We start from the raw sequence: 12,759 nt of genomic DNA on the forward strand, positions 1-12,759 counted from the left end.
TTAGAGGCTTTAGGTATCGTTAAATTTGCCGACTCGCTTACTGCAGACAAGCAACGGTATGAGACACTTTTTCCGCGCATGGGTCGTAGTCTAGGCACTATCCCAGGGGAATACACTATCAGGCTACAACCGGGCGCAATACCACATGCGATAACCGTTCCGCGGCGAGTGCCGATTCCGCTCATGGAAAGGCTAAAGCACGAAATCGAGAGACTCGTGCGCATGGGAATAATTAGAAAAGTAGATAGCCCCACTGACTGGTGCGCGGGAATAGTACTGGTAACGAAACCGTCGGGGGAACTGAGAGTATGCGTCGACCTGACAAAGTTAAGTAAGTGCGTTGTTCGTGAGCGCTTCACGCTACCTACGGTCGATCAAGCATTACGCGGTCTGGCGGGTGCGACAAGGTTTTCGGAGCTTGACGCCTTCTCGGGGTTCCATCAAGTCCGACTTTATAAGTAGGGACTCTGAAGAACTAACTACGTTCTTGACTCCATTCGGGAGGTACTGTTTTACCAGACTACCGTTCGGAATTACGTCCGCTCCGGAGTATTTCCAGAAAAGGATGTCTGAAATCCTACGTGGCCTGCCAGGTGTTGTCAACGTCATGGATGACATTTTAGTGTTTGGTGATACGAAAGCCCAGCACGACGAACGTTTAGGTGATGTTATGTCACGCCTAGCTAGCGCAAACGTGACTTCGAACAAAGAAAAGTGCCTGTGTGGCGTTAATAAAGTGAAATTTTTGGGCCATATTCTGAATGAGAATGGAATTGAGCCTGATCCAGCCAAGGTCAGCGCTATTAAGAACCTAAACGCACAGAAAAATGTCGCCGAACTGAGAAGCTTGCTCGGTATGGCCAATCACCTAGGTCGCTGTGGTGGGAGGGTTCGAGCCGAGGCGGCCGAGGAGGCAGGCTGAAGCCCGAGGGCCGCGGAGTAAAGACACACGCTCCGAGTCCCCAGCAGAAGTGCCCCCGTTTATTCACAGCACAGCCTTTATATGCTACATCCTATAGAGGGCGCCTCATAATCGGCTTAGCACTCGCGCCCTCTACATCCCCCCTTTTGGGAAAGTAACAGAAAGCAACCCCTTGCTCTCAGGTATACAACGTAATGACAAATGTCTCATGGCACGTTCTACAAGTTCAGCCGCACCGGCGGCCTAACACAACGTCCAGACCGAGTGCGTACAACTGACCCAGGCGGTCTTGAGGGAGTAGCCTGGGCAACCGGTGGCGATGCAACTGGTAGAGGAGTAAGTGCCCTGGGAGTTGGACTGCTGCACACAGGCTCTGGGCGAGTTGGAGTCTGTGGCAGGCTTTCAGATCCTCGTGTCCGTGGACTGGAGCTGCCGAGGTCTAGACCACCTGATGACGGAGACTGCTGCGGAACCAGATGTCTCCGGTTGCGGACGAGAGCACCTGCATCCGTCTGGACCACGTAGGAGCGTGGACGCTGCGCTGGGCTAAGAACAGTGCCAGCACAATCTGTGTCGCGAATCCACACTCTCTCTCCCTCCTCCAGGGGCCGCAAATCTTGTGCAGCATGTCGACGGTCAAAATCTTGACGCTGGCGACGTCGTTGGGTAGTGTCACGCCGGTGGAAGTCGGCAGCGTTAGGTGGTTCTGGAAGCAACGCGGCCATGGGGACCGGAAGGCGAGTCCTGAGGCTGCGCCCCATGAGCAGCTGAGCAGGGCTGTACCCGGTCACGCCAGGTGCGTTGCGGTATGCCAAGAGGGCCAAAGGCCAGTCCGGAGACTTCTTGAAGAGTTCCTTAACCGTCCGCACCATACGCTCGACTTCCCCATTAGACTGCGGGTACCTGGGACTGCTGGTGACGTGGGAGAATCCGTAGCTCTGGGCGAAGACGCGGAATTCTGCCGACGAAAATTGAGGCCCATTATCGCTGACGAGGGTCTCTGGGATCCCATGCCTTGCGAAGACACTTTTGATGATGGAGATCACCGCTGTAGACGTCGTCGAGCGAAGGGACAGCACTTCAGGGTACCTCGAGTAGTAATCTACGAGGAGAAGGTAGTCGGCTTCTTCGTGATGAAATATGTCCACCCCGACTCGCTCCCAGGGACGGCTAGGCGTCACGGTAGGCAGCAGTGGCTCTGCTCGCTGGACCCGCGTGGTAGCACAGTTGGGACAGTTCTCCACCATTGTCTTGATCTGACTCCCCATGGTCGGCCACCAGACAGCTCCCCTGGCGATGGCGCGGCAACGGTTCACTCCGAGGTGTCCGTCATGGATGAGGGAGAGGACGTGCTTCCGCAGAGAAGCGGGCACCAGCAGGCGTCCACCGCAGAGGAGAAGGCCGTCACCAATACTGAACTCGGCCCGATGAGCCCAGAACTGAGCCATGCTGAGAGGCAGATTCTCTTTCCTAGGCCACCCTTGCTCACAGTACAACTTGAGCTGCGCGCACTCCCCATCTGCAGCCTGGTGAGCTCGGAAGTCGTCGAGGAGGACTGCAAATGTAGGAGGGATAGCACGGAGTGCTTCTTGAACGTACAGCTCCACCTTGTCAACAGCTGGAGTCGCTGGCAGCTGGACGACTGGGTCCCTTGAGAGTGCATCTGCGGTGGCCAGCTGTTTCCCAGGAACGTACTTGACATCAAACTGGTACTGGAGAAGGCGGATGCGGAAGCGCTGGATTCGTGGTGGCATGAGATCGAGATCCGCGGTTCCTAGGAGCTGTACTAACGGCTTATGGTCGGTCTCGAGGGTGAAACGAAGACCCCGAAGAAACTCGTCGAATCGGTTGATGGCCCAGGTGGCAGCCAGTGCCTCCTTTTCGATCTGGCTGTACCTCCGTTCCGTTTCAGTCAGCGCTCGAGAGGCGTATGCAACTGGTCGGCGCTCCCCTGATGGCTGGTCTTGAAGGAGGACAGCACCCAACCCGAAGGAACTGGCATCTGCGGAGACTGTCGTCAACAGTGCAGGGTTGTACCTTGCGAGGCAGATGTCCGACGACAGCATGCTCTTGAGCTTTTCAAATGCTGAAGCCTGCGCTGGTCCCCATGTCCAGGCTGCAAGCTTGTTCAGGAGACTTCTGATTGGCGCAGTCGTTTGAGAGAGGCCCGGGAGGAAGCGACCGACATGGTTGAGCATACCGAGAAAACGTTGGACACCATGAACGTCCTGAGGAGCTGGCATGCGCTGAATGGCGGCCACTTTCTCTGGATCCGGAGTGATGCCATTGGCACCGACGACAACGCCAAGGAACCGCACGCTGGACACGCCGAAAGTGCACTTGGCAGCGTTGAGGGTGACCCCCGCTTGTTGGAGGCGACCAAGGACTGCCTGGAGGCGTTGGTCGTGTTCTTCTGTGGTGCGGCCAAACACAAGGATGTCGTCCATAAGGTTAACAACACCAGCCAACCCTTCCAGCAGGCGAGACATCTGACGCTGGAAGTATTCCGGGGCCGATGTTATGCCGAATGGGAGGCGGCAGTAGCAATACCTGCCAAACGGAGTGATGAAAGTCGTGTACTTCTGGGAGTCGCGCGCCAGGCGTACTTGGTGGAAGCCTGAAGTTGCGTCCAACTTCGAGAAAACGCGTGCGTCACCGAGAAGTCCGAGGGTTTGGTCGACGGTCGGGAGTACGTGGCGTTCACGCAGAACGACTTGGTTGAGTTTGGTCAAATCAACGCACAGGCGGTAACCCCCCGCTGGCTTCGGGACGACGACAAGTCCCGCGCACCAGTCCGTCGGTTCGTCGACGCACCGGATCACGCCCTCCTGCTCCATCTTGTCGAGCTCCTTTTTGACTACGTCTCGTAGCGGTATCGGGATACGCCGGGCTGTGCTGAGGGCATACGGTACCGCGTCAGGCTTGATACGTATCGTGTACTCTTCCGGAAACGTGCCCAGGCCGGTGAAAAGGGCTGGAGGGACTTCACGAGGTGGTGCGTCCGGCAGAGCTGGTGCGACGGCGCCGACAAACTTGACGACCCCAAGGGCAACGATAGCGGGATAGCCGAGAAGTGGCTGCTCTTGTCCCGCAACGACGTAGAGGCGCTCGTTGACTTGCCTGCCTCTCCAAGACAGCGCCGCGTCGAAGGTGCCGAGAAGCTTCAGGGCTTGTTTCCCGGGTCCGAAAAGTTCTTCGCCTCGCGGCTTATCGAGGACGGCTGGGCAGCCGGGAAACGTGCGCGGAACCACCGAGACGTCGGCTCCAGAGTCCACTTTGAAGACGAGAGGGTTCCCGTTGACACGCACCTCAACGTACCGCCCGTTGCGGGCCACCGCCGCGACGGAGTGGAGCTCGACGGATCCGAGGCGCTTCCCTGAGCGACATACCGCCGCGAAGTGGCCTCGCTTCTTGCAGTGGTTACAGACCGCTTTGGCCGCTGGACAGTCAGACCGTCGGTGAAACTCGTGACCGCAAAATCCGCATTGCCTACTTAGGCCTAGGCCGCATTTCAAAGCCTCGCCAGCTCTGTTGCTCGAGTGCGAACCGTCGGGTCGGTCACGTGACGCAAAGTCAGCAAAGTTGCCAGAGTCCCGTCTATTGCGTCGTCCGCGTGCACGCTGCGCGGGTTTACGCGAAGTCGCCGCGTCCACGTGAGCTGCCGTAAGCGGTTGCCCAGCGGTGAGGGACAGGCGTTGTCTTTCGCGTTCGGCGTCTTCGTGCTGACGAGCTTGCACGAGTGCGTCGTCCAGGGAAAGGCTCGGAGTGCGGCACAGCTTGTCTGAAAGGCGAGAATCCGCCAAACCCACGACGAAACGGTCGCGAACAAGACGCTCTTCAACGGCAGGTGACGGGTAGTTACACTTGCGTACCATGTTCCGAAGGGCCGTGAAGAAACTGTCGACGGTTTCGCCTGGCTCTTGCGTCCGCTTGTGGAACCGAGAGCTCTCGTACACCTCGTTTACGGGGTGCACGAAGTAGCTTGTGAGCCGCCGGGTGACTTCCGCGTAGGACTTGTACGCTTCTTCATCGGACATGAGAGAACTGAGGACAATGCGTGCACGGGGGCCCATACAGTAGAGGAGAGTCCTAACCCTCGTCTCGTCCGGGGCTGCGTGCATGCCGGTGGCGAAGGCATAGTCCTCAAATTGCCGTAACCAGGGCAGCCACTCGCCGACATCGTCGAAGGGGAACGGAGCGGGACTCCGGAGACTGGCGGCAGCGAGAGCAGGAACTGGAGCGTCTTTGTTAGCCATGGCAAGTCGCGGGAACCACGCATCCCACTTCTGACACCATGTGGTGGGAGGGTTCGAGCCGAGGCGGCCGAGGAGGCAGGCTGAAGCCCGAGGGCCGCGGAGTAAAGACACACGCTCCGAGTCCCCAGCAGAAGTGCCCCCGTTTATTCACAGCACAGCCTTTATATGCTACATCCTATAGAGGGCGCCTCATAATCGGCTTAGCACTCGCGCCCTCTACAGTCGCTTTCTGCCTCACCTGGCGCAAACTAGTGCCCCGATGCGTGCCCTTTTGCACAAAGATAGCGAATGGGTCTGGGGGTGTGACCAAGCAAAAGCGCTGAACGAGCTGAAAGGGCTAATTTGTTCTGCGCAGTGTATGACCATGTACGATGCAACGCTTCCTACCACCCTTTCAGCGGACGCATCCTCTTTCGGACTGGGAGCTGTCCTTTTTCAAACGCAGAAAAACGGTCACTGTAGACCAATAGCTTTCGCGTCTCGATTCCTCACGAACACAGAACGGCGATACTCCCAGATAGAAAAAGAAGCGCTAGCACTGACGTGGGCAGCCTAAAGATTTGACGAGTACATCCGTGGCCTAAACGTTACCTTTGAAACTGATCGCGAGCCTTTAGTATCGTTACTGGGCCAGATGGCCATTGATTATATGCCCCCTCGAATTCAACGCTTCCGGCTACGCCTAATGCAAGGTATATGTAAACTCGTAGCGAAGCTTCCATAGAAGCCCATTCGTTCAAAACATGGCGGTTCTTCAGCAGCTCATGGGGCTTGGCGCCATCTGTATGTGGTGGGAACACTTCCGGCGGAACAAAAAATAAAGCGGATGCAACGCAATGTCCGGTACAATAGTGACGTCATACTGCTGGCACTGGCGCGAAAATTGACCTCAAACAGTTCGTAGGCCTGCCACAACCAAGGAATCGCGCCGATTGCCAACCGGCGCAAGTCCTTGGTGAGTCCGCACCTTGAGTCCGCTTCAAGTCAATGTCAGCTTTCCATCTTTAATGACTAAATTAATATAGACTCATGACTCGACAGTGGTGTTCAGGCATACAGCTGTTTAATTCGCCTTGGTTTTACTAGGAGGTTTCATCCTTAGCCTCAGCAGCGTACCTAATATTTATAGCGCTGTTTAGTTTATGTTTCGCAGATACGCAGGTGTCTTAAGGTGTACATTGCTTGTGTGGCTTGTGGGCTTGAATTCTAAGAAGCGAAAATAACGCGTATTCATGCGCAAGATTATGACAACATTTCAATTTTATTCACTGAAATTCATAACACAATTTTAATACACTGTACAGTCAGCACCGACTGTGGCAATAAGTAGAAAAAAGTGCGTCTACACTACGTACATCACGCGCTGATAAATTAGACTTGCCCATAGCAACATGCACAATCAACGTCTCAATAACAACTGCTTTAAAACAAGAGAAAATGCCTCGAAAATTAACTTAACCAAAATATACACACACCGGGGTCCATGTCTCAAAAAAATCGACCTTCTGCTTGTCCATCTGCTAGTAATATACCCTTTTAAAATTTTTGATCGGCAGGTATACAGGTTAGAACGAGTTCAATTGACATCCAGTATGGACATTATTTCTGTTAGTATGGTGAATTTTACAGGGTTTCAAAACAAAGCAATGTGTTTTCAACACCTTAAAAGCATTACCCAATATTCCGCCTTTGTTTCAGGATTGCAGGAAAAGAAGCACGTGAACGCGCCAGCACATATTTGCCTATCCATTGTTATGCATACAGTTGCACCTAAATTGCATCTAAGGATGTTGTAATGGAAAATGACAAGGCTGGTACACACCGATATTTAAGGCGGAAGAACAAGAGTCCCGACGAAATAAGCAGCCGAGTGGTTGCTATTAGCAAGTTACGCCGTTTTTTCTCTGATTACTGACACTTATATGCCTTTATAAAAAAGAGGGCGACATAATTGCCGACACTTAGTCACTCGCCAATCAGTCAATCAATCATCAAATGAAACATGTCCTAATGGGAATCTAAAATAAGGAGCGTGTACCAGAAAAAAAGACTATATTCTGCAGAGAGGTGTATAGACTCACTCCCGTAGTAGATTTGATATCCGCCGGCTTCCATAGCGAAAATCCAAAAGTGCTTTGCAAAAAAGTTATAACATCAAATGCACAATGACCCGAGTGAACTGGAAATCGTGTTTCATAATGTAGCAGCCGGAGGTTTTACTCCTCACTTAGTCCGCCGATGCTAAGTGGCGGTCACGGCACTATGACAACATCACGTCACGCCTTGCCACTCATCTATAAACCGAGGCTGAGTTGAAATTTGTAACCTAAATAAAGACCATGGTAAAATGGGAAGGCAGGACAGAAACGAAGAGGAAGGAATTGCCATGTATCCCTCCTTTACTACTGGGGAACTCCACCGACACATTAAAATTTCTTCTTTTTCACAAGAGGAGATCGCTACTGGTGCATCTGCGAATGTTTATTGCAAGCAGTACCGCACGAAACAGTGCAAGTCTTACTGCGCCTAAATGCCACAAAAGAATGCTACCTGGCGAGCTATAATTGCATGAGGCCACGAGGTCAGCGCTAAGAAGGATAATCCAGGATAAGAAAGAAGAAACAAGCTGTGTCGCTCTACTTCACCACCGTGAAGGGCCACCTCCACAAACCATAGCACATGGACGTCGACATTAAAGGAAGTTTTATCTTTTAGAGAAAGCATGGAAAGTGTACACAGTTTACTGCTCATAATATAGTGCCAGATATGGCGTTCTCCCATTTTACGCCTTCGAATTATGCACCAAACTTTTTTTTCTTCAAATAAGTTTGCCTTCTTTGTGAGGAGACTCACCACATTGCTCACCGCCTGGAATATACCCTGAGAAATCTCAACTGTTCAGCCTTTGCACTTGTTGCTTAGCTTGACGCTTCGTTTGTGCACATTGAAATTCAACATTTCTTTTTCGTGCAAACCAATGCAACCTGATTCAGGCAAAAAGGCAAAACAAGGCATTATAAACGTCCTCTTCACAAACGGTGAGTGTCTTTTCAACCTTCTCATGAAGACGCGTACACAACGTATGTCCTACTCTCTCCATGGAGAAAAGGCTACCGATGGCTTCCTGAAAAACATTTTCGCAGCCTTCAACAAAAGACACGAATGGAGGGGAAGGAACTCAGAGACTTCCAAAGTCAGATTCCGCAGTACCTTTTACGCTCAAATATAGTAGCACTTGGTTGGCCTCACTAAATGACGCATATTCTACCTTCAGGCTACATTTCTGGGTTGTTCTGACGCACGAATGAGACCGCAAAAATTTCGCCGCTAACCAGCCGGCAAAATAAACTAGGTTATTTTGCTGTATGTCCGAAAGTTTGTCCGAGAAAGAATCATCTGTCATGCTAAGCGAGACTGTGCTTCCGATACCAAGAGCCGGAAACAGTGCCGAAATGCCGACAGGAAGAGTTGCCAAGACTGTTGTCATGTCCTCGGCGCAGTTAGAGTTTTCAGACAACTTGAACAGGTTATTAATCAAAAGATGCCTGAAAGCGGCCTGAAACTGACGAGCTGTAGTGTTGGTGTTCGCACCTGATTTGGACCTTATCGTTGAAAAGCTGTTTTCAAGTGCGTCCTGGTTTAATCGCCTGGCGAGAACATAAGAAAATCCATAATTCATTGTGAGATGATCATAGAGCATCAAAAGAGACCGCATGGTGAAACAAAACCCGCGTATAAAGGCGGCTGCCTCGGACAACCCACTACTCGCATGTTTTCAAATACTGCAATGCATTCCGTCAGAAACTCTCTATGGACAGAGCCATTGCACATCGCAGATGCATAAGGTGTCTTTGCCGCTCTCTGTGAACTGTTCAGCAAGTCAAAGAAACGATCTATCCTTTCTACAAATCGTGCAGTATGAATTGCTTCAGCGGGCAGCTGCTGAAAAGTGACCAAGGTGTACATTGCTGCAGCACAGTGGTTGCTGAAAACTTGTGCAGCCAATTTTACAGACATCTTTGATGCAAAGGTTAGGTTAAAATGTCTGTCGTTCAGCCTTGGTATCGAACGAATCTCATGCGTGCGGTCCTTTTCATACGCCTGCCTAATGTAACTGCTCTTCACAAGGTGATCACCTATTCTGAAATCATACTTAAATAGCATGTTTCGGAGGCATTTAAGTAAGTGCGGAGCATCGAAAAGAAAAAAGAGCCTCCTTCCGTCTATGTCTGTATACGGCTCTTCGGTGGTGACTAGGCTTGCAAAAAGGGACACGTTCTGGCTTCCCTGGACACAGACTACCGCTACTGGTTGCAAGCCAGTGTCCACAAGGAACTTGCAGCATTGCAAAAGCAGGTCTTTCAAAATGCTTGCGGGTGTTCCTCGATAGGCAAAAAAATAACCAAGAGGTTGTTTCCATGGCGTTCGGATACCTTTTGCCATGAAGACAAGAGCCTTGTTGCAGAGGTTATTGCCTTGAAAACCGTTATACTCTTCCAGACCTTCAAACCTGTCATGCGAGGGGTTGTATGAAATTTCTTTTTTAATATGCATTTCATCGAAAACAATGCAACAGGCTCTGTCACTCATGGAAAAGGTAGCCGCTCGTCTCTTTATAAGGTCGAAGATTTCCGGGAAAAACCCAACCCTTAGTGGCACACGCTGAAGCCATAACTGCAAGGATCGCACTGATGGAAGCCTAAGAAGTCGCCTGCAATACCTATAAGCCTTAGGACTATGAAAGTAGAGCCCTAAGGCAAAGGATTTGTTCTGGCTTGACCATCGACGACCGAACCGGCTCACATTCTTCATCCTCAGCTGAGCTTCCAGGAGTGCAGCAACAGGTGGAGACACGTGTAAGCGGACGCTCCGGACGATTTCTTCAATCGTTAAGGCTTGACGCTTCCTCTGCAGTCTTCTTTGCAGCCTCCGGTTAAAATCCCGCTGCTTCCACAGTTTTTTCTTGAGCTCCTTGGTTTTTCTCCGAGCCTCGGACTCACTGGTACAGGGCGCTGTGGGTGTGGAAAGATGTGGGTTTTTCAAAAAGTTTGCTTCATAGATATTCAATGTATATTAGAAACCGTTAAGATGAGCATGTGATACTGGCTAATTTTTACATAGTTCTGAGCTTTGAGGCATGACCAGATTGTATTTAGCTTTTTACGAGGGCTATTTGTGTAACGCTAAGGAATGCTGATTACTGCAGCCCCAGCTGACTTTTACATCGTTGAATGAACTTGTGCGAATGATTCTGCGTATTTGAGGACAGGGGGCCCGCTTGGCAAGTCATTCTTGGCGCGTAAGCAGACATGTCTGCTGCACACTTCATGTTGTATGAATCAGTGCTCAGCACAGTGAGACCAAATAAAAGTTATTGGTTGAAGATAGAGAAATATTTAACAAAGCAGTGAAACATGACCTTATTTTAATGCCCGCCCTCTTTGGCGAGCAAAAAAGCATAACAGAAATATCTTTTCTGTTTTTACATCTTTAGTCTTAGATAAATCTGCGAGAGAATTGTTTTTCTGGATGACTTTCAATTGCTTTCATATCGTTAGCGACTTCAGGTGCAGCGCTATTGATTTTTTTAGCATTTTTGTAATACTTTACCAGTATAATAATTAAGGGAGCTCAAGACAAACAGCCGATAGCAGGCAACCGCAACAACAGATGTCTTGTAATCCTAACTGGGTGATGTCATTCGTAAGAAAATTTCCGCTTTTGCTTTTACATTTCACTTTTGTAAAATTTAAAGGGCGCGTTGGCGCCCAATATGATTTTACACGATGTAAATATACTTACATTTGCGGAAAGCCTCAGCAGCTGTGCCAGTGACAGCATTTTCGAGAAGTCTGTGCAACCGACGGAACCTGGGGAGCCGCGTCACCACTGGCCTCTTGTGCAGGAACAGCCCCCTCCAACTGCATGTAATCCTCTTGTTCTGCGGAGGAGGGAGAAAATACGGGGCATTTTAGCTTGTCCAACCTGGAGAGATAACAAAAGAGAAAAGAAGTGACGAGAGTGGCGCAGAGACCACATTCCGCCAGGAGTTACCAGCGACTTCCTGCGGAGGTGCTGCGCCTCTAAGTGAAGAACAGATGTACGTGTGATCACAGTGGTCCCTTACTGTGCTCCACCCTGCAATTTTGTTTAGGGAACCTATTGTTCCGGAACAGTGGTGTCTTCGCTCCTTATATGTGTCCTTAACATAAAAAGGCAAGGTTACCCTCTACGCGAGAGAACTCCTTCACCGAGGCGCTGCCTTCAGCAAGCCGGTAGGATGTTGGCTCAAGAACCGATGGCACCTGGGGAGCGGCGTTACCACTGCCATCTTGTGCAGGAACAGCCTCCTCCAATTGCCTTTAGCCACGGTGTGCTGCGAATGAGGGACATAATATGGTGCATTTCAGTGTGTCAAACACGCAGCAAAAAAAAAATGAAAGAAAAAAAAGGAAGAAAGAAGTGATGAGAGTGCCACAGAGAGCACATTGCGCCAGGAATTACGTGGGACTTCCTGCGGAGAGGCTGCACGTCCAAGTGGAGGACAGGCGTACGTGTGATCACATTGTCCCTTACTGTGCTCCACCCTGCAGTTTTTTTTTCGGGTACTAAGGGAACAGTCGTGTCTTCGCTCCTTATATCTGTCCTTAACATAAATAGGCAAGGAATTACCTCCTACACTAGGTGATTTCTTCACGGTGGTTGGTTGGCAGCCCATTGGCGAGACACCATCTGAGATGAACGAGCTCACGTGGCCTGACAAGTTGGACTCTGCAAACGTAATGTGGACAATTTGTTTATGCCATATGCAACTACGTGTAATGTTAAAATGAAAGTCACCTTCAATTTTGGAAGGCTGGAGATGATTCTGACCAACCTCACCACACCTGTCGCCATGGGTGTCAGATCCGGTGCCTGCCATAAAGGTGTAGTAAAATATACGTTGATTTTATGCCAAGGAATGCATTAGATCAATTCTGTCCATGTATTCCCCTTGTTCTATTAAAGATAAGCACTGTTTTACGAATGACTATAGTACATGCATGCCTATTGTCGCGCGAAAGACGGCTTGGCGATTTGCTTACTGATAAAAGGAGATATTGTAGGCTCTGCGTCGTGACGAAGTAAACCGGGCCGCAGGAATGCTGATTCATGAAAGTGCAGCGAGCACACTACTCTCGACCGTAGATGTCCCGGCGTCTTATCTAGCAGGCATGGGTTCCTACAAAATTTCACCCAGGATTCACGCATGCGAATTCAAAGTAGCATGAAGCATTATTTAGGCCAATGTCCTGGTGAATAAGGAAGAAAAAAAAGAGAAAACTAGATCAACGCAAAGCAGGGTGATGACAGCAAATGAAGAACCCATGGCAGGAAAGATGTGGCTGTAGCACAAAGTGAAAGCATGAAGTACTGCGTGTGAGAGATTAAGGCCGGTATTTTGTAGCCAGGCATTATTACTTATTCTACTCTAGTCTTATCATCCACCGCTCAGTCTGTTCCGGCTGATCCCGTTGATAACGCGAGCGGACCGTCGCTCCGACCACTGACAAAGCGCGATAAGCGCAAAAAGGCATTATT

General features: G+C 50.5%; 1 protein-coding gene and 2 pseudogenes across 1 annotated transcript; all 3 read right to left on the reverse strand.

The window, feature by feature from the left end:
• Positions 1-1,148: 1,148 nt before the first annotated feature.
• On the reverse strand, positions 1,149-1,794 carry LOC125944591 (uncharacterized; annotated as a pseudogene).
• Positions 1,795-8,068: 6,274 nt separating this feature from the next.
• LOC119444343 (uncharacterized) lies at positions 8,069-9,024 on the reverse strand (annotated as a pseudogene).
• Positions 9,025-9,106: 82 nt separating this feature from the next.
• LOC125944227 (uncharacterized) lies at positions 9,107-12,429 on the reverse strand. The gene is made up of 5 exons (XM_049664552.1): positions 12,309-12,429; positions 11,851-11,949; positions 9,899-10,190; positions 9,612-9,688; positions 9,107-9,120 (listed from the first exon to the last, which is right to left on the reverse strand). Exons 1-5 carry the CDS (start codon positions 12,427-12,429, stop codon positions 9,107-9,109), a joined length of 603 nt encoding a protein of 200 aa, XP_049520509.1.
• Positions 12,430-12,759: the final 330 nt, after the last annotated feature.

The sequence above is a fragment of the Dermacentor silvarum genome, chromosome 3 (assembly GCF_013339745.2).
Source record: "Dermacentor silvarum isolate Dsil-2018 chromosome 3, BIME_Dsil_1.4, whole genome shotgun sequence".
NCBI lineage: Eukaryota > Metazoa > Arthropoda > Arachnida > Ixodida > Ixodidae > Dermacentor > Dermacentor silvarum.

Coding starts and splice junctions, on each gene's coding strand:
- LOC125944227 (XM_049664552.1), bottom strand. CDS start 12,429: ATGCGTGAATCCTGGGTGAAATTTTGTAGGAACCCATGCCTGCTAGAT. Junction 11,950..12,308: donor ATCAGCATTCCTGCGGCCCG/GTTTACTTCGTC, acceptor TTACGTTTGCAG/AGTCCAACTTGTCAGGCCAC. Junction 9,689..9,898: donor CATAGTCCTAAGGCTTATAG/GTATTGCAGGCG, acceptor CTCGCATGACAG/GTTTGAAGGTCTGGAAGAGT.